Source organism: Trachemys scripta, chromosome 1 (assembly GCF_013100865.1).
Source record: "Trachemys scripta elegans isolate TJP31775 chromosome 1, CAS_Tse_1.0, whole genome shotgun sequence".
NCBI classification, from domain to species: Eukaryota; Metazoa; Chordata; order Testudines; family Emydidae; genus Trachemys; species Trachemys scripta.
The window spans coordinates 304,485,806-304,510,495 of NC_048298.1; the positions used below are offsets into that span (position 1 = coordinate 304,485,806).

Consider the following 24,690-nt stretch of genomic DNA (forward strand, 5'->3'; position numbering starts at 1 on the left):
AAATATTTAGCAATATTTATGTGTAATGGAGCTGCTTTTTAAAGAACTATGAAGAAATTTGTGTATGTCCCTTACTGGTAATACTTTTAATTAACTTTTATAAATCACTTGGTGGGAAGAAGGGGAGGAAGGGATTAAACTGTATTATTTAGTCAGTGTGTAAAGTGAAGTTCTTTCACATGCCAAACTCCCATTATTTTCAGGACAGAAGGACTGGTCCTACATATACTTAATCGCTCAATTATATCTATTATTTATATTTCAGTAGGGGGTAGATATGATATCTAAGATATCCCAACTGATAACAAGGCCCTATTATTCGAGGTGCCATATAAACATATAGTAAGAGACTGTGCTTTCCCTGAAAAAGCTTTGCTTTAAATAGAAAAGACTGTCAACGTATCGGAGAAAGGAAGGGGGACTAATCCTCAGTGAAACTTTTCTTCACTGCAACAGTTAGCTAGAGTTAGCATTCTCAAATGAGAGCAAGCACACTTCAAAACAACACTCAAGTTAAGCATGGGACTGGGTATACCCTGCATACCATTGGTGGCAATGTAGAGTGTGAAAAGCAGGCTGCCTCTGCACTCTGGTGTGTAGCTACATGTGTCAGTGAGAGGCTCTGGCAGGGGGAAGCAGCAGGAAAAGACTTGCAGCAGGGCACTGCCAGAGTCTTTCCCTGCTGCTGGTACACTGCTAAAAATAGGGGAGGCACTGAGTGGGCATGTAGAGAGTCATGTAGGATATATACCCTAAGGTTCTGGTATGTCTTTATTCTATTTGCCTAAGCAGTGCCTCACTGTCTACACTGCTGTTTATACCTGTGCTGGCACAGCATTCAGTGTATGTACTCCACATGCTGCTGAAAGGAGTGTGCAGTGTGGCTATACCCTGGATTAGCTGCTGTTGTAACTGCAGTGGGGGATGCAACAACTGCATTACTAGCTCAAGGATCAGTATTGCTCAAGCTTCAACTCACCCACCCCCGACAGGCTAGTTAGATGGAGTTTAAAGCACCACTTAACTCAAGCTAGAGAATTTTGTGGGTGGATGGGAGTTGTTAGGGGTAACCCTCAAGTTATAACTCAAGCTAACTGCTATGAAGATACATCTTTTGGATATGTCCACACTTTGAGGTAGGGGTGTGAGTCCCACCTCCAGGAGACATTATCTCTGCCAGTTTTGATCAAACTAGTATGCTAAAATTAGAATCTAGTCATAGCGATGAGAGTAGCAGAAGGGGCTACACTCAGTTTTCAGAGCACTGGCTTGGTCAGAAATTACACCTCCAGCTCAATGTAATAGACATACTCTGTGGTTTGCCCAAGGTCACAGTGTAATAGGGTGACCAGACGTCCCGATTTTATTGGAACTGTCCCGATATTTACTTGTTTGTCCTGCGTCCCGACCGAACATCGGTCAGGATGCAAATTGTCCTGATATTTTGCACTCTGGTGCACAGGCAGAGGGGGCTCGCGCCCCCCCCTTTTCCCTCCCTCCCCCATTGGATCCCTCCCCAAATTCCCACCCTTGCCCTGCCCCCTCACTGCCCCATTGGATCCCTCCCCAAATCCCCGCCCTGGCCCCGCCTCTTCCCCAAGCACGCCGCATTCCTCCTCCTCACCCCTCCCTCCCAGGCTTGCGCTAATCAGCTGTATGGCGGCGCAAGCGCTGGAGGAGGGGGGAGAAGCAGGATGCGGCAGCCAGCTCAGGGGAGGTGAGCTGGGGAGGGGGCAGGACGTGGAGCTGCCGGTGGATGCTCAGCCTCCGCCAATTTTTCCTATGCTCCGTCTTTTCTTTCTTCTTTTTTTTTTCCTCTGCTGCCGGTTCTTGGGTTTTTTTTTGTCCTCTGCTGGAACCACCCCTCCTTCCCCCCCCCGCGTCTCTCATCTGGTCACCCTACACTGTAAGCTGTGGCAGAGTCAGGAATTGAATCCTGATCTCCTCAGTTCCAGTCTGGTGTGCTCAGATATTCAGGCACAAGAACAGAATGGTACTAAAATAACATTAGTTTACAATATTAAATGTCTTATTTTGTAGGTACAGAGGTTTTACCTGATTAAGCTGATATATTGGTAAAGATGTGTTTATAACATCATATAGATTTTTACTAGTAATTTTAACTTCTTACAATAATTTAGTTAAAAAGGGGAAACTTATATTCATCACAAGTATTATTTGTATATGTTACCTTAAAGCATTGACCCATTTAATTTAAGCCCAGTGTGTTACTAACAGAAGGTACTGAAAGATGGACTAAGACCTGCTCCTGTGCCCATCTGAAGTCCTGCTGACCCTTAGTGGGACTCTTGTTGGGAAAAGATCTGCCGATATTGACCTGATTGTAGGCCTGAGACATTAGTATTACTCATTCATGGTTAGTAACTTGCTCTTTTTGAGTGTATTGCATGTGTGTATATATCCAAAGCTATATATCACGATAGAAGGGATGAATTTGGAAATTCTCAGGTTTGGGTATTATGTCAATACTTTACTTTAGAAAGCTATCATTTTATTGTAAAATGTGTAATACTACTAATATAGAGAGACACCAGGTGGGTGAGGTAGTTTCTTTTGTTGAATCAACTTCTATTGGTGAGAGGGACAAGCTTTCAAGCCAGACAGAGCTCTTCTTCAGGTCTGGGAAAGGAACTTGAAAGCTTCTCTCTCTCACCAACAGAAATTGGTCCAATAAATTATATTATCTCACTCACCTTGTGTGTCTCATAGCCTGGGACCGAAACAGCTACAACTACACTGCATAATACTACTAGTATAGCCTGTCTTAATTTACTTCTTGTCCAATTTAAATATCCTAAATTGTCAGAATTTCCAGTCAGAATCTTAATATGAACATCTAATGCAATTTTTGAAGCAATGCTGAACCATAAACGTAACCTTTTGAAGTATATATTCTTCTATATCTCTCAAATGGCAATTTTCATCACATCGTCTTGGAAGTGGATATATAGTGGTATATAGCTTTTGTAAATTTGAGTTGTAATGATCACGTCATTCAGTAGGTTAAATTAAATATGTTTATATTTTTGTTAATAATTCAAATAATTCAACAACCATATGGTACATATCTAGAAACACTTAAGTGGTTAATTGCACGTTAAATTCCTTTCCTCTTCCCCAATATAAACAACTGCAAAAATATTTACATTCCCTGTCTTGCTAGATTTATTTATGACTTTATAAGAAAAACACAGAAGTGTTATAAATTGAAACTTTAATCTCTTGTTTGACTCACTTTCTAAAATGTCAATGGTATCTTAGTTGGTTTATCTTACACACTATCCCACTCCTAACCTCAGAAAGGCACTTTACTGTAAAATTTTGAACTATTGTGACATTAGCCAAGCTAGTGGGAAATAAGAAGTTGTTTCTTATAATTAAGTTCAAGTTATTCCACCCAAAATCAGAAGCTGCAACTAGAGAAAAAAGGTGGTTTTTTTTTTTAATTCTTTAAGAATCTTTTTCACCTTTTTGTAACTCCAGTGTTATGCTGATGTAATTCTGTTGAACTTGGAAGAGTTTACACCAACATTAAACTGCAGTAACACAATAGTGAATCAGACCCAGCATATAGAAAAAACAACCTCATCCCAAAACAAACATATAAATGATAAAACCACCCACTGAAATTCTGTGTATTTAAAATGAGAGAATGTATGGCTGAATGCCCTTCCAAAGTGTGTTCTTTGTTTAAAATAAAATAGTGCATGAGTACCTTGGTTTTCTTCTAGAGCAAACCATACCTCTCAACTTTCAAAACTGAGAGACAAGCTATGAAAATGTGTGACAAATTACCAAATTATGGAACACCTGCATTTTGGGCCATAATTTTCAGATCATCATGTTTTTTTAACCTGGTTTAGGGATATTTTGTCATTCTGTGAATTAAACTGGTATTTTAAATAGAAAAGTTGAAAAACAAATTCCATCATTTGCAACCATAAGGACTCCCCAACACTTGTGGCTTGCTAACAGATCTTGAACCATGGAGTTTCAGATCCCCAGTGCAGACTTCTACCATTTGAGCTACACTTTGTGGGCCAGCCACTAGAGAGGCACCTAACATACACTTTGCCATTAAGTTTCAGAACTAATTGTCAAACAGCACTAGAATGTTGGAAATTCTTTTCGTGGCTCTGGCATGGGCGTATGTATATTGGTTAGAGTCTGGGTAGCCAAGCACACAGATTTAGCTTGTTAATTCTTGGAGGCAGAGTTGATGAGACTTGGATTTGTCATACTAGAGGCCTGGTCACTATTTCCCAGGTCTGCCCTGTGCAAACTCTCAGTTAACTTCTTTATAAAATGGGTAAGAACAATACTTCACTGCCCTCTTGGTTAAGATATGAAGGCAATAATAAGAGCTCTGAAGTACACAGAAATGTAGACAGCAGTCAGTAAAGGTGAGACCAGAACGCCTGGTTCCCAGCTCAGTGCACCTTCCTCTAGACCAGTGGTCTCCAAACTTTTTTGATCGCACACCCCTATCAATAAAAATTTTTTGAGCACTCACCCCCAATATATGTATATTTATTTATGTATAAATTATATACATGTACTACTATACTAATATATTATGTACATTATAAAACATACACAAAAATATAAATTAAAAGATGAGTTAAAGATGAAATAAACAATATTTTTAATATGTTTTTATTTTATTTATTAACGGTACAAAAAACCTTTGCTCTCACAAAATTATTATTAATAATATTTTTTAGTAAGAGCAATGTGATTCAATATGCTTCATTATTTCTGAAAATCTTGGTTTAACACTTTGTGATACAGCGATTCGAAGGTCTGGATTAGGGTTAGGGTGCGGAAGGACACTCAGGGTGGGGGTGCGGGGTCTGGGAGGGAGTTAGGGTGCAGGAGGGCGCTCAGGGTATGGGTGTGGGAGGAGGCTCAGGGCTGGGGCAGGCAGGAGGTGCAGAGCACTTACCTGGGGAAGCTCCTGTTTGGTGCAGGGGGTGTGCAAGTGGCTCTGCGCAGCACAGCTCCTCTCCCATGGTCACGATTCTGGGAGCTGCCCCCTCTCCTCCTCCCCACCGCCCTCCAGCAGGCAGGGCCACCCGGAACGCAGGGGCTGCAAGGCCCTGGGCTAAGGGGGCACCGGGGCCCTGGGCTAAGGGGGCACCGGGGCCCTAGCTTGTAGCTCTAAAGCCTCTTTCGGAATGCGGCCGTGCGAGTACGGGCCAGAGGACTCAGGAGGAGCAGGGGCAGCCACACAGCCCGCGGCCGGAGAGAAGCGGCGCTTTCCCCTTCAAAGCCGGCTTTGAAGGGTAAAGCACCGCTTCTCTCCAGCTGCTGGCTGCACAGCTACTCCTGCTCCTCCACATGCCGGAGGACTCAGGGCCACATTCCGAAAAGGGCTTGAGAGCTGCAGGCCAGGGCCCTCTTGGCCCAGGGCCCTGCAGCCCCTAAAGCCCCTGCATTCTGGGTGGCCCTGCCTGTGGGTGGGGGCAGCTTCCCCGCTCGCTTGCTCCCTCCCTCCTCTGGCCACCCTTTTTTCCTCCGGCGGCGCTCCTCCAGCCCAAAGGAAGAAGGGCTGCTAACAGCCTGGCTTATAGAATGGCTTTTATAATTAGCCAGGAGCTCGTTGATGACTTTCAGCAGTTTTTCCACCTCATGCTGATGCCCAACTTCATGGGCCGTAGGAGTAGCAGCACCAAGCTGGCGCCAGATCTATGGCGTCTCCACCCAATGGTCCCTGCAGGAAAGAGGAGCTGGCTGTTCATCTGCTTGCATCTACTGCCAGGGATAAAAATTTAATTGGGAAGGGAGGGCCCCACCAAATATTACCTCCACCAAATATTTTTGCTTATGGAAACTATTTAGCAACTCTCCTGCTAAGATTTAATACAGTAGAAATTTTAAATTCAAAATAGTAAATGAAGGGGAAAAAGTATTTACGTCGTTAATGTTGGATCTTGTAATATTTACCCTGTGATTTGTCTTCAGACTTGAAACTGAATGGAGACATTTCATCTGCTCTGAAATAGTTTAAGATTTATGGAGAGTAAATAACAGCACAAACTTTCAAAGAGCATTTTGAAAGGTTCAGGCACTTCTCGAGGACAAATCAAACAGTGTTTGGCTGGATTAGCACAATCACTTTGAGTTCTTTTCTTCTAAAAGGAAATTGTAGTCTAAACAGTTACGACATTTTACAGCACTAATGACGTTAAATGAAAACAAAGACTAGCTATAGATCAAATGAAAACTAGTTAACAATGGGAATGTAATAAGTTATTCAGCGCTATTTGCAACTCATTTTCCCTTCTACAATTTTGGTTTAGTCTCGTAAGGACTATGGCTGAATTTTGTATTAATTGATTTTGTTGTACTTTTGAACATTGCTAAATCTGAGAATTCAGTCTAGTCTTGATAGGTATAGGCTGGAAACATCTTTAACCATACATAACTGAAGTATCAGCTAAACTTTAAAGGATATCACTTATTAATAGGTTGTAGGAAATTGTAGTAATATCTTTAAAGTGTTGTTCCATATACTAAGAATGCAGCAAATGTGTATCTTCATTTAAACTCCTAATAAGACTTACAATTTATTTTAGTTAAAGTAAAACAGGGTTTTTTATTAGAAAGGATGAAAAGCCATTGCATATAGGATTTTGGAAATTCTTCAGACAAGATAATCAGGGAGGATTGATGGTATGTTGATAGAAAGCAGGCATCTTTAACTAATAATTTCAGTGGATCAGTCACGCACCTTTATTTCTGTCAGCTATACTGTACAAAAAACAGGCAGTAACATGACCTGCAGATGGCATATTATCATAACCCCTGGGCTATGCTATAGAATACACTGTTATTTAATAAACTCCTGGAATGTCTTCATGGAACTTTTTCATAATTATTACATATATTCCTGTAGTAGATGATGTACTCAGAATCTTCATTAACTTTCTTGCAGCTTAACAGAAACATAACCTGTAATAAAAAGTACGTCCTAATTGTGTATGTCTAGCCTGCAGGTTTTCCAACGGGGAAATTCATGTGTCAGATTTTTTTTATTGATATGGAGAAATGATTCAGCCCTGGAAATTGGAAATAAAGAGGATTAACTGAGCATTAACTGAGATCTACTGAGAGCTGGAGTAGGGGAATTGGTAATTGCTGCAAGGAGGAATCTATTTTGTGTGGGGAGGTTACAGGAGGTTGGGGGAAGAGAATGGTGACATACTAAAACTACTTGTGTTCTGCAGTGAGACAATCTGGCCTCAGACTTTTTGCCTGGTTACTAAACACATTTTAAAGTCCAGCCTACACTGAAACCTAGCTGGGGGACAGCTATGTTATAATCAGGTTTCTTGATGTGGTATTTGCAGAATGAACAAAACTTTGGTTACATTATTTCATTAGGTGGTTTGGGTTAGACTTATCCAATAGTAATTGCCAGGATTATTTCCTTTTCTTAAAATCAGTGTGGCACTTGCCACACTAGGGATATAACTCCATTTTTTACTACCAACCCAGTTGTCCATAGCTTTATTTAAAAAAATCCTTTGGTACATTGAGTTTATAGCTAATTCCTTTAATACCCTGGAATGTATGTCATATCCACTGGCAGTTTTTAAAATATATTCAACTTTTGCTAACATTCCATTATCTGTTCTTGTCTCTTTAAGTTATATTATATGCCCTCATCATTGTAGTATCTGAGCACTTTCCAAGGTGCATTAAGTGATGTGACTGGCTAGCATCTGTTATATGTAGTTCTTTCCTTATCTCTTCCTCTTCCAAAAATGAAGTTGTGTGGGGATTTTTTTTTACTAATTATATTAGCAAAGGCAAGGCCAAACAAGTGTATCTTGTGCTTGGAATGAAAAGTGATGGGCTTTATGTTGGTTCTTACATTGGGAGTTGGTTTCATAGTGTTGGACCAAGAAAGCTCTTTGTCTTGCACATTTGTGGTACAGTTTCATTTTGCCTGTGGAGTGGAGCTGTTGACAGTGGTCCTCATCCTGGAGCTATAGGTGATCTTTTAGTTACAATGGGCCCTGGCCATTGAGTGCCTTTGAGGTAATGAAGACATTTGGATGGTATTCTGTGGGAAGTCACTGTCGGAAATGGAGGGACAGTTCTATGTGTTCACAGTAGCCCGTGTTGCCGAAGAGACATGCTGCTGTGTTCTGTACTAGGTGGCGTTTATGAAGGCTATTGAAATTAATCCTTTCTGAGGAACATAAAACAGGATTAAGCATTTTCCTCTCATGTCAAACTCCTGAAAAGGGATTGTTTTATAACAGAAAAAGCAGATGTATTCTTTCAGTTTTTCATAAGCAGATATATTTGGAAATTATTAAGATTTTAGGCATGTGAAGAGTGATTCAACAGTAAAGCTTTTTCCATTCTTGTGAGAGCTGTAACCTTTCTAGCTGAAACTTCAAATCCTCAATCTGAAGACTTAATATAGAATAAAATAAAGACTGACATGTTTTCCTGCTTCAGGCTTCTAAAAATACTGGCCTTCTGATCTGTTTTTAAAATGTGTTTTCAGTTTAGTGATTATGGTTAAAATTAAGGGACGAGTTAGAAAAATTGTAGATGTTATGTATAAATGTTGCAACCGCAGTACTTTTCATTGCAAGCTGAAAAATCTGAATTCAAGCTGAACTTAATTTCAGACCCTGGACTGTAGGAGGTAAGAATAGTTGGAATCGGATTAAAAAAATCACTTCATTTTTAAGAGCTTGCACAAGATCGCTTGTAATGTGATTTTTATGTATTTCACTCTATCAAAAAATTAAAAATTGATAATATTTCAATGACATTTAGTGACTGTGGCTTTATGCCTTGCAAAACAATTTGAGTAGAAACCCCTCATTAAATGGTAAAGTCAAAGCAAGAAGAAAGTTTTTGACTCGTGCTGATATTGTAGGAACCGGGAGCCCATTTTCCAGTGCTCTGGGAGTTGCATGGCTAAATTCCAGCTCACTGCTTTTGAAAATGTACCCCTCGGGGTTTTATTTCTGGCTGTTTAATGCTGAACAGACAACATGCTGCTAACTCCTGTTTTTCCTCATCCCCTCACATGGATCTGGATCATGGAATTGGCCACAATTCTTTCCCTTGATTTGAGGCAGTAGGACTGATGATAAGCCACAGTTTTATCCACCAGAAGGCCAGCATTTCGTTTGACCCCACTCCTGTCTCTGTTCTGTGTTAGGTCAGAAACGCACCAGCACTAGATGGAGCACAACAAAGCAACTCTGTATAGTTCAGCTGTCACCACTTTGATCAGGCTGCCTCTTCCCACTCTGATATTTTACTTCTGGTGCCTTTCACTCTTCTGCTTAGCCTGCCTCAGCACTTCATGGCAGCAATGTCAGGAGCAGGGAGCAGACACCTATGGACCATGGATTCTGATTCAAAGCATCTGCAAAACTACCTCATTTCCCCCTCATTCAAAACTTTCCCTATAACTTCTTTGGCATGATACCTACCAAAAAAATTGACAATGGTAGGCAACTGGTTTGCTGAGACCACTGCCTATCATCCTGTCCACAATTGTCTCATTGTATCCTTTGTGACAAAATTCCTCCTCTGCCTTGGTGTGTCCTGCGCTTTCTGGCGGATTTGCTTGCCTCAGAGGTTCACGGCAGCCTTCAGTTTGGCTGCTTTTGCTAGAGGCTCAAACATGACATTCACTCAGCTAACCTCATAGCTGGCCAGCATGGGGGAAGCGGAGAACAATCTCTGCAGTCTCTGTCCCACCAAGTGGGTCGGGGACAGACCAGATCCCTTTCCAAATATGACCTTCCCCTCTGGTGTGTCTCACAAACCAGGTCAACTCCGCCTTTGTCAGACAGGGAGTTGGAGGAATGGGGGGGAGCCCAGGCCCAGCCTCTACACCAGGTTCCAGCCCAGGGCCCTGTGGATAGCAGCTGTCTACAACGTCTCCTGTATCAGCTGCGTGACAGATACAACTCCCTGGGCTACTTCCCCTTTGCCTCCCCCCAGCACCTTCTTTATCCTCACTGCAGGACCTTCCTCCTGAAGCCTGATAATGCTTGTACTCAGTCCTCCAGCAGCAGACCTTCTCACTCACTCCTCCTTGTGCGTCCCCCCCGCCCCCACTAAGTGATGCAAGGTTCTTTTTAAACCAGGTGTCCTGATTAGCCTTCCTGCCATAATTGATTCTAATAAGTTCTTAATTGGCTCCAGGTATCTTAATTAGCTTGCCTATCCTAATTAATTGGTTCTAGGAGGTTCCTGATTGCTCTAGGGCAGCCCCTGCTCTGGTCACTCAAGGAATAGAAAACTATTCATCCAGTGCCCAGTATATTTGCCTTCTACCAGACTCCTGCACCCCACTGGTCTGGGTCTGTTACCCCTTGTACTCCCCAGTAGTCTGACCCGTGCCCCAGGCTGCAGAGGAAGGCGAAAAACCCCCAGGGCCTCTGCCAATCTGCCCTGGAGAAAAATTCCTTCCTGACCCCAAATATGGCAATCAGCTAAATCCTGAGCATGTGGGCAACATTCACCAGCCAGACACCTCGGAAAGAATTCTCTGTAGTAACTCAGATCCCACCATCTCTAGTGTCCCATCACAGGCCTTTGGGCATATTTAACATAGTCCCCTAATGGGAGATTTCTCCTTTCCATATTAACCAAGAGTTAACCCTTTCTGTCAGAACCTCCAAAACAGGAAAGGATGTTGCATTCCCTAGACATTATTAACGCAATCATCCAAAACACAGGACTTGGTAGTGATAGGGGACTTCAACTACTCAGACATCTGTTGGGAAAATAATACAGCAAGGCACAGATTATCCAACTAGTTCTTGGAATGCATTGGAGACCATTTTAATTTCAGTAGGTGAAGAAAGCAACTAGGGGAGAGGCTGTTCTAGATTTGATATTGACCAATAAAGAGGAACTGGTTGAGAATTTGAAACTGACAGGCAGCTTGGATGATAGTGATTATGAAATGATAGCATTCATGATTCTAAGGAATGGTAGGAGAGAAAAGAGCTAAGTTTCCTCCAAGGCTGCGCAACAGCCTATTAAATGCTGCGCAGGCGCTCAGGACTGCAGTGGGGAGAGATGACTCTCCCCCAGCCCGGACCTGCCGCAGCCGGGGGAGAGGCACCCCTCCTCCAGCCCCGGTCCGGACCTGCCGTGGCCAGGGGTGAGGCACCCCTCTCCTGGCCCCAACCCGGCCTGGACCTGCCATGGCGGGCAGAGGCACCTCTCCCCGCTGGCCCCAGCCCAGCCCCGGACCTACTGTGGCATGGGGAGAGGCCGGGGGAGAGGCACCTATTCTGTGGTCCCAACCCCAGAGCTGCTGTGACAGGGAGAGGTGCCTCTCCCTCTCTTCCAGTCCAGGTGTTGCTGCAGGAAGAGAGAGCTGGGGGGAGTCTTCTCTCCCCGCCGTAGCCACGGAGCAGCCTGCACCCCAAACCCCTCATCCCCAGCCCCACCCCAGAACCCGCACCCCCAACTGGAGCCCTCACACTCCTGCACCCCAACCCTCTGCTCTAGTCCTGAGCCCCCTCCTCCACCCCAAATCTCTCATCCCTGGCCCCACGGCAGAACCTCCCCACACACCTCAACCCTGAGACCTCTCCTGCACCGCAAACCCCTCATCCCCAGAACCCCCAACCCTCTGCCTCAGCCCTGAGCCCCTCATTGCCAGTCCCACCCCAGAGCCTGCACCACCCGCAACCCAACCCTCTTTCCCAGCCTGGAGCCCCCCTCCCACACTCTGAGCCTTTCGGCCCCACCTCCCCCACATGAAGAGAGTACACTTATAAAGTTTGCAGAAACTGCAAACCTGGGAGGGGTTGCATTTGCTTTAGAGGATTGTTTTGAATTTTAATCCTATCTGCACAAACTGGAGTAATGGTCTCAAGTAAATAAGATGAAATACAAAGTACTAGGACAAATACAAAATACTCCACTTAGGAAGGAACAATCAATTGCACACCTACAGAATGGGAAATGACTGCCTAGGAAGGAGTACTGCAGGAAGGGATCAGGGGGTTATAGTGGATCTCAAGCTAAATATGAGTGTAACACTGTTGCACCCCCCCCCAAAAAAAAAAACTACTATCATCATTCTGGGATGTATCACCATGAGTGTTGTAAGCAAGACACGAGAAATAATTCTTCCACTGTACTCAGCACTGATATTGTGTCCAGTTCTGCGTGTTACATTTCAGGAAAAATGTGGACAAATTGGAGAAAGTCCAGAGAAGAGCAGCAAAAATGATTTAAAGGTCTGGAAAACATGACCTATGAGGAAAGATTGAAAATATTGGGTTTGTTTAGTCTGGAGAAGAGAGGACCAAGGGGGAGACAACAGTTTTCAAGTACATAAAAGGGTTTACGAGGAAGAGGGTAAAAAATTGTTCTTCTTAACCTCTGCGGATAGGATAAGAAACAGTGGGTTTAAATTGCAGCAAGGGCAGTTTAGGTTAGACATTAGGAAAAACTTGCTAGCTATCAGGGTAGGTAAGCACTGGAACAAATTGCCTAGGAAGGTTGTGGAATCTCTGTCATTGGAGGTTTTTAAGAACAGGTTAGACAAATGTCTGTCAGGAATGGCCTAGTTGTTATGTAGTCCTGCCTTGAGTGCAGGGCACTGGACTACGTGACCTATAGAGATCCCCTACACTTCTATGATTATCATAGATCTCTGATCCTGTTTGAACAGGACAAATGACATCTTTGAATTGACTCCCTCTTTGTTTCCTGAGAAGGAGCCAATAAGGGAGAAGCAGTTTCTTGTTGATCCATTGCTAGATAGAGCCATCTTACATTGAAGAAGCATATAAGACTGCAGAGAAACAGTATGTCTTTTCAATTTACTTCTACTGCTCTTTTCACATTACAGGCAGGGGAAATCTGAGAACATAAATTCTGTTTCTATGTGAGTAGAGCTGATCATTTCAATTTTCCAAGGTAAAGAAATGGAGCCAAATAGGGAAGTACTCTATTTAAGTAAAAGAGAGGAGTCCAGCAACACTGGAATGAGTCATAAAACTAAGTAACAATTTATAGACAAATAACAGTATACTTACAATCTGCTATAAATATACAAACAAATCTGTGAACAATGGTATGTCATGTGGATGTAGTTCATTTACCTCTGAGCTTGTACTTTGGCATGTGGGAAGATGTACTTTACATATACAAGTCTCTACTATAATTTTGTTTTTGGCAAAAGCTCATGGATTTAACTTTTTCAGGTGTGACACTGTAATTATCCATGTGGAAAAATGTGGTGTTAATTGTAACAAGTGAATTGTGGTTTTCTTTTAACACCAAATAGAAACAATGTGAATATTATTAAATGTCTGAGTTTTTTACTGGTTACAGTTTTCTGTGCCTTTGATTCTGTTTGCTCATAATATTAATTATAATGATTAGCATTGGAAAAATGTAGTCTTTAGTTCAGAAAATATTTTTAGAATGAGGTTCTACACATTAGTTTTTCTTTCATTGTTTCTCCTTAATACTGTCAGATTTCTGTCAATGTAATATATGAACCAATTCAGTATATAACTCTTGCAATCTTTGATAAAAAGTTCTCAAAATAATCAGAAGGATATAAGTGATGTGATTTCCATTCTGTTTTCTTTTCCCTATAGGCATGGCAACTGAGATTCAGCCATCTAGTGGGATACGGTGCCAAGTATTACTCCTACCTCATGTCCAGGGCCATTGCCTCCATGGTATGGAAACAGTGTTTTGTGCAGAACCCATTTGACAGGTAAAAAGAGAGAGTGCATGAAGTAGACCTGAATGGCGTGCTAACTCTGGGAAGCAGAAAATTTGCTTGTCGTACTTATAGCAACATTTAGATTTTTTTATGTCATTTTAGTTGTTTTTTCTAAATATGTTGATTTTAAAAACATAGCAAAATATAACATAACCACAGATGATAAGATGAATTGTAGGACATGTTCACTGATGCAAAGAATACGGCATCAGCATTTTAAAATGTAGGTGCCAAGTGGGAGGCACCAAAATCCATATGTAGTCATCTAATTAAAGAGCTTGATTTTCAAAAGTGTTAAATACCTGTAACTTCCATTTGACATAGAAGAAGCTGTCAGTATTAAACAAGCTTCTTGTCATCACCTTCAAAGCTCCACATAGCTCTTCATAGTTATCTTCCCTTTCAAGCTTTGCATTGCATCCCTCTGCTCGGCTAGTATACACAGCTTTATCTGCTTGTTTATTAGTTTCTCATCCAGTCTCCTCCGTGCCGCCTTCTGTGCAGTATCCTGTGCATGATGCAGCCTCCCTGAGCTCATCTGCAAGACTCCCTACCCTGTCCACATCAAAGTCACTCTTGAAGACAATTTTGTCCTGCTTCTTACAATCAGTCGAGCTGACTTGTACATTAGTTGCCTATTCTGCTTCTCTTAGGGCTGGTCTACGCTGGGGGGGTGGGGGTGATCGATCTAAGATACGCAACTTCAGCTATGAAAATAGCGTAGCCGAAGTCGACGTATCTTAGATCAACTTACCTCCCGTCCTCACGGTGCAGGATCGACGTCCGTGGCTCCCCCGTCGACTCTGCTTCCGCCGCTCGCTCTGGTGGAGTTCCGGAGTCGACAGGGACTGCGTTCGGGGATCGATTTATCGCGTCCAGACGAGACGCAATAAATTGATCCCCGATAGATTGATCGCTACCTGCCGATCTGGCGGGCAGTGTGGACTTACCCTTAGCCTGTTTCTACTAGTCTGTCTCCTTACGGTGTGAGCTCCGTGGAGCAAATACTGTTTCTTCCTGAATGTTTGGGAAGCACCTACCACACTGTAGGTACTACCATAAATAAATATATTTAATAACAGCCTATAAGCAAATAAATTCACATGTTCAAATATATTTGAAACTGTTTGCCTTAATTTGTAAATCTCTTTACCTGAATGTGTTATATTTGGCTGATATCAGAGAATCTAACTGTTGGTTTGTTGGATGAAACTTCCAGCTTATCTAGACAAACTACACTGGGGGTATTGCTTATTTGTACTGGGGTAGCACAAAATTTGAACATCTTGTGAGCTATCAAAATCTATCAAATCTCACTACAATTTAGAAAGTACCTTTTAGGACTTTTGTCATCCATTTTGACATCTATTTTAGTTTTGGGCCAAAACTGTATTTAACATTCAAATAGTGATTTCCTAAAACAAGGAAGTTCTGTATTTGTTCAGGATGTGTGCCACTGGGCGGCAATAAGCAAAAGCATTTCCTGATGCATTTAGAAAACTGTTATTTAAATGTGGCTAGAAACGATAGCAGTGTAGTTGTAGCCTTGTCAGTCCCAGGATATTACAGACACAAAGTGGGAGAGGTAGTATCTTTTATTGGACTTCTATTGGTGAGAGAGACAAGATTTGAGCCACACGGGGCTCTTCTTATTTCAGAGCTAGTGACCATTTCTTGTCCTTGGAGGGTCTCATTTAATAACCGAAAAGGCCAGCACAAAATATAAGCAAAACCTTTATCCCCATGTCTGACTCTCAGCTCAATCTTAGCTTATTTGTTCCATCTGAGTCCACTGCTTGCCTCTGTCCAGGGCCAAGCCCTTTACAAGCAGGTCCCTTTCCTAGAGTCCATGGACTAGAATCCTTTCCTAGAACTAGGTGTCTGCAGAGGCCTGCCAACTGCAGCTGTTCTCCAGGAGAGGTCATATTTCTTGATAGACTGGGCTTCCTGCCACCATTTGGGAGATTTGTTTGCTGGGACCAGGTTTTCCTAGTGGCCTGCCAATTGTAGGTCTCATTGTTGAGATCTCCTCTCTCTAGGAGCGGTGTATACATTCTAGGCTCCTTACCCCAGTGAGCTGTCCTGGGAGTTTCCTGTCCCTAGGAGCTCACCTTCTCTCTGTGATAGCATTATGTCTAGAAGCACTTTCTCCCCAAGAGTACCTAGCTTAACTAAGCTCGCTTAACTTTTTTATTAGGTCCAGTGCTCATTTACTTTAATAACCACAGGGCAGTCAGTTACTCCCAGGTGGGCCTTCAGAAGGCAGTGGTAGGCAGACTGGGTTCTGATTCCCATGAAAGGGACCAGTCGCCCCATGACAGTGAAGAAGTGGGATATTGCATGCAGGTAAGGAAGAAAATCCACAGTAGAAATGGAATCATTAGTTCTTATTTGTATTATTTTGACAAATTGACTTTTTTCATTTTAAAATCTTATGTCATATTCTTCTTCTTTGGATATATTGGCAAATGACAAATTCCAAACTGTTCTTACACCATAGCTAAGTGTTCTAAGCAGTTATATCAGAGACTTATTAATTTGCCCCTGACAACAGTGAAGACTTAACAAGTTCTTTGCAAAGTACAATATTGCATAAAAACAACATAGTTTTTGTAAATATTAAATCTATCTAGCTTAGATCATTCTTGCATAATTTTAAACAGTGTGCATTTCTCTAATCAGTATATGATGAAGGCAGCTATTGTCTAAAGGTGGCAGGTTTTATTAGATCTATAGCTGTGTCTGTTCTGTAAAGAAACCAGAGACAAGTGTGACTGAAAGCTGAACGGGTTATGTATGCAGGTGGCTGTAATATTATCTGTCTTTTCCTTCAGGGCAATGGGTGAGCGTTATCGCAGAGAAATGCTGGCACATGGCGGTGGCAAAGAGCCCATGCTCATGGTTCAAGGTAAAAGAAAAAGGAGGATTGTTTTGTTTCTGTGACCTTCCTCCCCCTGTTCTGCCCTCTTTCCCCATTGCAAATATTAGTGGTTGCGATTAGATAGCAATAAATAATTTAAGAATATTTCCCTATCCAATCCTTTATACTTAACCAAAGTTTTCATAGGATTTATTAAAGGGGATATGTAGAGTAGATTTACCTAATTTAATAGACTAGATCTCAAATAATGCTTCATGGATCACTAGAACTCATGGTAATACCAAGAATGAAATATTTTGAGATCCAAACAGCAGGGGAATAAGATGTTGGAAAGGAATCTCTTTCAGAGTGGTCCATAGAATTCAAAGGTACCAGTCAGATGCTCTGAAAAAGGAGAGACACACCATCATTAATTTTGTTTAAGTTCATTTTACTGATTTTTACCTATATATTAACTGACAGGCCATCATTCTAAGTATTGCTGATGTGGAAATAGGAAATCTTTTGTTCAGTGTCACTTTGATAGCACCAAAGCAGGTCAGGTAGTGTCAGCACTTTGATAATTCACTCTCAATATAAAGGGAGGTTGAAGATTGTAACAAAATTTGGTTTTGATCAGTATCACTCCTAGAATCCCCTTCTCGTATTTATTCCTTTTGGTGCAGACAAGAACATAAACTGCATTCTTAAATCAAGTCTCTGATTCAAATATTATTTGAATAAAGAAATCTACAAGATGTTTCCATTTATGAAGCACATGAAACCATACATAACTGCACGTGAGTTTTCCCTTCTGTTGTGGGAGTACATCATTTCATTTGCTTATATTTCCAGACAAAAATATATTACTGTTGACTTGCGGTTGAGAGTATGTATCAGTAATTTTAGGGTAAAATTCATTCCTGAAATGGTATATTGATTCCAAAAAGAAGCATTATAATTTCAGGAAATTCAGCGTTAAGGTTACATTTAAAATAAATCCAAATATGTTTAAATATAGAAATGTACAGTTAAGGCACCCTGACATCCATAGCTCTGCCATGCATAGGGGGCAGTATGGAAAAAAAGTCATATAGACTGTTGTAAGGAAAGCAGATAATGGGGGAGAAAAGTGAGCATGGTCACTCGTAAAATGTAGTCTGTTTGCCTTTTCAAATTTTATTTAAATAAATGGAACCTTAAAAACTAAACTGAATCTTATTATGTCACATTAAGCACTATCATAGTGGAGCTGCATTTAGTCTGTTGTTTGTACAGGCATCACAGTAATCAGATAACAGTACCTCTTTCCTATTTGTCAGTATGAGCATAATTGATACTTGCAGTAAGAATGCTGAATAAACAATCAGCATTATGCAGTGATAAATTCACTGGCACCATGTATACTTACCTAATTTTTTCTAGTTGTTCTTTAAGATGATTTTAAAAAGAGAGCTTTTAAAGATGGATGAAGTCATACAAATTAGCAGAGAAAATCGTCTCTTCTTTTCACTTAATGTAGGGTTCTTGTTTTAGTGCTAAAATAGTTCATCAAAAAAAAAGGGGGGAGGAACATGTCCCAGTAGAGGGATGGAATAATTGCCACTGAAAATGAAAACCTTTATTGAAATGAAATGGTCCAGTTTTGATTTGTCACCCTGACTTTTCATTTTATGCCACACCCATGTGAGGTTAGGTCGTTCCTTTGCTTATCTTGCAACAGTTATGAATACTGTGGACTGTACGTACGTGAAAGCTTTTCACTCTCCTGTCCCCATCATTCTATATTTAGTACAGGAATAAGATTTTAAACCGAAAAGTAATGTCAGCTACTCTAATGTGTTGTCATTCCTTAATATCATCCAGTTACCCTTTTCAGTGAGCTTTTTGTGTCTCTCTCACCATCCTCCTCTTCATTAAGACATTCCAAAACACTGTTCCTCCCAAAAGACATTCCAAAACACTGTTCCTCCAACTGCAGAAATGCTATTTCCACACACCTCCTCCAAATACATCCTTTACCACCAAGCAATAGTGACCTCTTGCTGACACTACTTTCTTATGGGGGAAGTTTCAGTATTCTCTGATAATAGGTGCCACATTTCACAAGTCTAAATTTTCTAGGCTCTGATTTCAAGATCTAACTTTTAGATAGTTATGCTTGTGCAAGTCTGACTACTGGTTAAACACACACACAAAACTCTTCCCTTCTAAAGCACGTTAATGAACGTGTCAGTGCTAAGGTGGCCATATTTAATCATTTCCATTGACTTTTTGGTAAAATCTCCTTCTTAATATAACACATTCTTTCACTTGTTCACTTTCTTCATTGCAGTGTTGTAGTGTTGCTTCTCAGATTGTATCGTCTTCTCATTTTTATTTTTTAAATGTTTAGATATAGCCCTAGCTTCAATCTTTCTCTCACATGATCCTTCAGATTCACTGATGAGGAAGATATAGGACTCGATTCAACTTCCACTGAAATCAGTAGAGAGACTCCTTTTGGACTGGGCCTTTAATTAAGGACCTGAGATTTATACATCTGTTTGCTTGAATTTGAATCCCACCAGTAACAGCAACGTGCATTACTATTTTAAAAGATGCAGTGTCACCATGAAGTCCTTTCAGAATCTTCTCATGATGTTAACTCTGTTGCATGACCAATTATTTACTAGATACAAATATGTATATATATGTAGGAACCACAAATAGAAAATAACTTCAGCTGTTTTGTTCAAGAGGCCATCATTTGGTATTTAAAGAAAAAAATACAGTTATGACATAAAATCCATTCGTTCACCTCTGCCAAGTGTCAATGTAGACATTATTGATCCCTGCTTTGCTTTGTATCATGAAATCCCAGTGTTCAGCACTTCAGAATAAATGGGTAGGATAGTGCTCAGGGGCCACATAGTGTAGTGGGTTGATCACACAGATGGAAGCCAGATCTGACTCTTTGTCTAACTTACCATCTTCTAATCTTGAGAGAGAGCACAAAGCGGAGTTCAAAACCTAACTGTTCTTTGTCTTTGAAAATCTGCCTCCTAGAGACTGATTTTAAAAAGTGCACTTGCAAAATAGATGTGAAGTTGTGTTCCTAAGCCATTCATACAATGACTGTATTGTAGGCAGATACCTAATTATCCACTTCTGTGCATGAATACCCAATATACATGTGCAAAGTAATCACATATGCAAATTAGGCATGTAGTTGCTCCTGTGCAATTTTGCAAATCAGGCCCTTATTATCTCTGTTTCTCCATGTGTAAAATTGTACTCACCTCTTGGAGTTATTGCAAAGATTTTAGATAATATTTGCCCATCTCGTTTAATGTATAAGGAGCTTATATAAATGCTAGTGCTTTTATAATATATCAGTTATGAACAGCAGTAGACATTGGCCGAAACTAAACAAGGCCAAAACAATTACGGTGTTTCAGAGGGACAGAGACCACAGGTTTTTTATAATTTTCCCAATTACAGGTGATTGAAGGTTATGGTTAACCATCCCCAGAAAGGGTGTGGTTAACCACAGGGCTGTAATGTGGAAGAGAACTTCAAAGCACAGAAGGAGAGCAACACAGCTGCCCTAGGCTTGGGAGAGACTGATCTGAAATGGGAGTCAAGCTGAAGTTACGAAATACACTCTCAGCTTAAAAAACTGCAACCGTCAGTCTTTGTGGATATCTCATTAAATAATTTAGACTAGAGTGTTGTGTGTGTACATATTGTAATACAGATATTCATAGAGTTTAAAGCCAAAAGAGACCATTATGATCTTGTAGTCTGTCCTCTTCTATGCAGTAATAGATTCAAACACTGCAGTAGGATTATACTAAATTACAGTGTTTTGGATCTTTACAATAGAATCTCTAGTACTTTATTTAATCAGGGAGTGCTCTTTTTGCATTGGTAGAATTTATTCTGCAGATATTCCTGATCCTGCCTTAAAAGCAGCTGTTGTCACAGGGCTGGGTGCTGTTGAAAGAACAACAACCATGCAGTATATCATTGCAGTGATAAATGAGAGACTTCCATTTGCATTCTCAAATGATGCAACTACAGTGTAGAGGGCCAATTAAAATTACGATTGTGTGTCTGATTCTGGAATCTTGAAGATGGGTATTTAAAATAATTTATTTGGAACAAAATCTGGTACTTTTCTTTCCTTTGTTATGGTCCTTTTAACCAATTTTGAATCTACATTAATATCCTTATGTAAGCCAATTTGAAATAATTCACAATGATTTTTAAAATAAGGTTTTTTAGACTGTTTAGCTTTATAAACATCCAACTATATTATAGTGTTCCCTTTAGTCACACATTTTATAATTTCCATAGGGTAGAATTTTTACTTTGTTGCTATTGTACTAAGGTAAGAAATAAGATTTACTTGAAGGTAATTCCTAGCATCGCTCTTCGTTCCTTTTTTGAAAAGCAACCGGTACTGTATTTGTTTTTCTTTTTTCTTTGCATACCTGGTTGTCAGTTTTTCAAGGAGAATTGTCAGTGGTCTATAAGTTTGTCAGCTAATACTTTTGACACCTGGATGTATGTCCTCTGGACAGGCTGATTGTGTTGGTAATGAATTTTTAAAGTATTTTCTTACATATTCTTTGTCCATAGTTATTTTTACATGATATCAGAAAAGTCAATGTGTCCTCTTAACATGCTCCTGATCACCCTTTCCCATGGAAAATCTGGCAGGAAGGGGGTGCACGGTACTGGGGAAACGGTTCTGTTAGAGGGACAGGCCATAGGGATTTTGGTGGCTTGACTGCCCCTGTTCCCCTCACACAGCTAAGTTGCAATGGAGCCGTGCTTGCAGGCTTGTCAGTTGGGAGCTGCCCCTTGAGGCCTCCTTACAGGGGTATTCCCACTGCAAAAAGAGCTGCTGAAAAATAATACCAGCTTTGGCTGTATTGTTCGGGGCGAGGGGGGGTTCTCCATGGCTGATAGTGTGGCAATATACTTGTCCTCCAGCCAGCCCATCTCACTTGGGAGGAGGAGACCCACGCACAGAGTGAATCTCTTCCATGCACAGAGCAAGTATCTTTGGGATAGAGTCAGACATCTTGCTGTTTGCAGGTCTTCATTCAAGATGGAGTTTGTTTTTTCATCCACCATAACTGATTTGTACAAACAAGTAGGTCTTTCTCTAAGCCGCACCCATATACTGTACTGCAAAAGTCGCTCAGTTGTCTTTATGAACTAAAGGTGCAAGCCACACCCTATTGTGCTAAAGGGAAAAGTAATGAGTGTGTCAGGTTGTTAAAAATAACCATTTTTCTGCTCCTTTTGATATTGAAAATATCTGAATAGAAGTGTTACTTGACTGCATTTTAATTCTATCTGCAGTGTGAACCTTTTCTTTTTCTTTTAATTCTTGATATTAATCAACTGTGTCATGGCAGTTCACGTTGACACTTGCAATATATACTTAAACCTAATTAAAATCAGGATGCTGTGAGATCCTAACTAGGAAAGTCTTTTAGTAACCATCCAAAATTGCCTGGAGACTTTCTTTCTTCTTGCTTTTTGAACTATTGTATTTAGCAATTACTTAACATACAAGAAACGTCTAATGAAGCCAGTTGGCTCCAGTCAGATTTTATTACAAGATGCACTGAAAGATTTTGTTTTTCATAAATGCTGCAATTATTATTCCCACTGAAACCAAATGGTCTAAGGATGTGAAAGAACGTAAGAAGATGTGCACTATGTGTGCCTATAGTAAAGGGTTGAGCAAGGTTATATTTACATTGGCAGTTTTGTCAGTAAGAATGTGAATCACTTCAAAGAACCACAAAGTTTATATTTTACACTAACTGGCTCTGAATTAGCTGTTTTTGACGTTTTCCAATACAAGTAATGTAATTTCCTTTTAAAGTGTTTAAAATATTAATAATTGATAAACTCACACAATGCAAACTAATGCATTTTTATTACAGCGAAACAGCTGAAAATAATTTAGACAGTATATTCTGATGCTTTATAGAAAACATGTTTTTTCCTTTAAAAAATCCATTTTGAGTTGACTGTTTAAAATCTAAATTCCACTGCACACAGGGAAACTTTCTGATTTGAATAGATAGAATCTTCTTGGTTAATCAGATTAGAGCAAGGCAGTTAATTGAAATGACATGATTTATTTTTCCCCCCCAAGCAAAGAGTCTGCAAAATTTGCAAGTAAAATTTTGTATTCAGGAACAATACTATAGAGTCTTTACAAACACTAGACATTTCTAAATTTGTGTAAAATAGGAACATAATTCTTGTATTATATAAATTAAACAAGCTTAGACCCACATGATCTTATTATTTAGTCAACACTATAAGGGTGTGACACATTTAACAAGCCAGTAAGAAATGGTCCCCACCTTCAAGAAAGCTTGATACATGTTTTGCAGGATTGAGCCTTAAATTTGGACATAATAGGACAAGTGAAGACAAGAGAAATGAGATAGGGAGAGGAGAAGGTGTGACAGGATTTATATCCAGAAGGTTATGTGACATGCTTAGGTTATGCATGTATATTAATGATGGGGGAGGTGGGGGTGTTAATACCATGAGGGTTGTTAGAGAATGTGGAAGAAAAATGGAGTTTTCCAAGGGATAAAATGTAAATCTATTTACGGTTTGATTTTTATATGTAGTACGTAGTGACAGTTTGATCATCTGGCACTTCTAAATCAGAGTAGGAAGGATGGTCTAGTGGATAGGGTGCTGACCTGAGACTCAGTAGATCTGTGATCATTTCCCTGCTCAGCCACAGATTTCCCGTGTTACCAAAGTCATTTACTCTATTCTGTTCCTCATTTCCCTATCTGTAAAATGGGGGTAATACTTCCTGGCTCACAGTGGTGTTGAGCGGATTGTGAGGCTCTCAGATACTATAGTGATAAGGGCCAGATAGCTAGGTAGAAAGTAGATTGATTAAATAATCCCCATGTAGAATGGTCGCATGCTTCTTGGTGAAAAATCATGACAGCTGTACTGGAGCAGTTCAGTATGACACACACAAATTAGTTCAGGTAAACGTTGTCAAGGCTTTCATGTTGATGCGATTCTCACTGCGAGTTTCTTGTGCTCCTTTCCATAGGTATGCTTCAGAAGTCTCCTTCTGTTGAAGACTTTGTGGACGCCCTTGTTTCAGACTTGGATCAGGACTTTGAAACGTTCTTCATGGACTCAGAATAACATGGAACTGAACTGATTGTTTTTTGTTTCACAGCTGTTCATTGAAAAGTAGAAACAAATAGCCACGGCAGTACTATGTCCATCATTGTTAAGACTGGTCCTCTATAAAAACAAAGTTATTATTTGTAGAATCTTAAAATAAATAGTTTGTTTTAATGGATTGTATGTGGTTTTATTTAAGAAGATGATGGGCTAATATTTCAAGTGGACTTGTAGAAAGAAGACTGTTGGGAATATGCTCTTTGACATGTACCTTATGAGTGTGTGGCTATCTGGAAATCCAACCCTTCACCAAGATGGGTGGTAGGAATGACACCTCTTTCAGTACATAGTTATTGAATTCGTGGGGAGGAATAGCTCAGTGGTTTGAGCATTGGCCTGCTAAACCCAGGGTTGTGAGTTCAATCCTTGAGAGGGCCACTTAGGAATCTGGGGCAAAATCAGTACTTGGTCCTGCTAGTGAAGGCAGGGGTCCCTTCCAGTTCTAGGAGATAGGATATCTCCATTAATTTAAATTTAATTTATTTAAATTTAGGATTAGCACAAAACTTTCATGACTCAGGGTTGTTTGCATGGTTCCTTCTCACCTGCCTACCTCAGTACTTGTCAAGCTTTTTCACCCTATTCTTTATAGAAGACTATGGGATGCTCTGCATCAGAGGAAGGAAGAGAAACAGCCTGATTTGCTGTGCGGAGAAGAGAAACTGGGGAGAAGTGAGGATGGAAGCCTGTATGGGGAATGGAATGAGGGCCGGGAAGCATATAGGGAAAGAAAAAGTTGAGTGGAGGAAACACTAAGGATGTGGAGGGAAGAAAATTTTTAAGAGAGCGAAAAAAAAGCATGGAGAGAGAGAGT

At 40.6% G+C, this 24,690-nt stretch overlaps 1 protein-coding gene across 1 annotated transcript in view; it reads left to right on the forward strand.

Moving 5' to 3' along the window:
- The window catches only part of MIPEP (mitochondrial intermediate peptidase), a 116,708-nt gene extending 92,815 nt beyond the window's left edge, over nucleotides 1–23,893 (forward strand). The window contains exons 17-19 of the mRNA XM_034758744.1: nucleotides 13,644–13,765; nucleotides 16,609–16,682; nucleotides 23,737–23,893. Of these exons, the coding sequence (XP_034614635.1) occupies nucleotides 13,644–13,765; nucleotides 16,609–16,682; nucleotides 23,737–23,834 (294 nt within the window). The 3' untranslated portion in view covers nucleotides 23,835–23,893. The remainder of the gene's footprint in view (nucleotides 1–13,643; nucleotides 13,766–16,608; nucleotides 16,683–23,736) is intronic.
- Nucleotides 23,894–24,690: the final 797 nt, after the last annotated feature.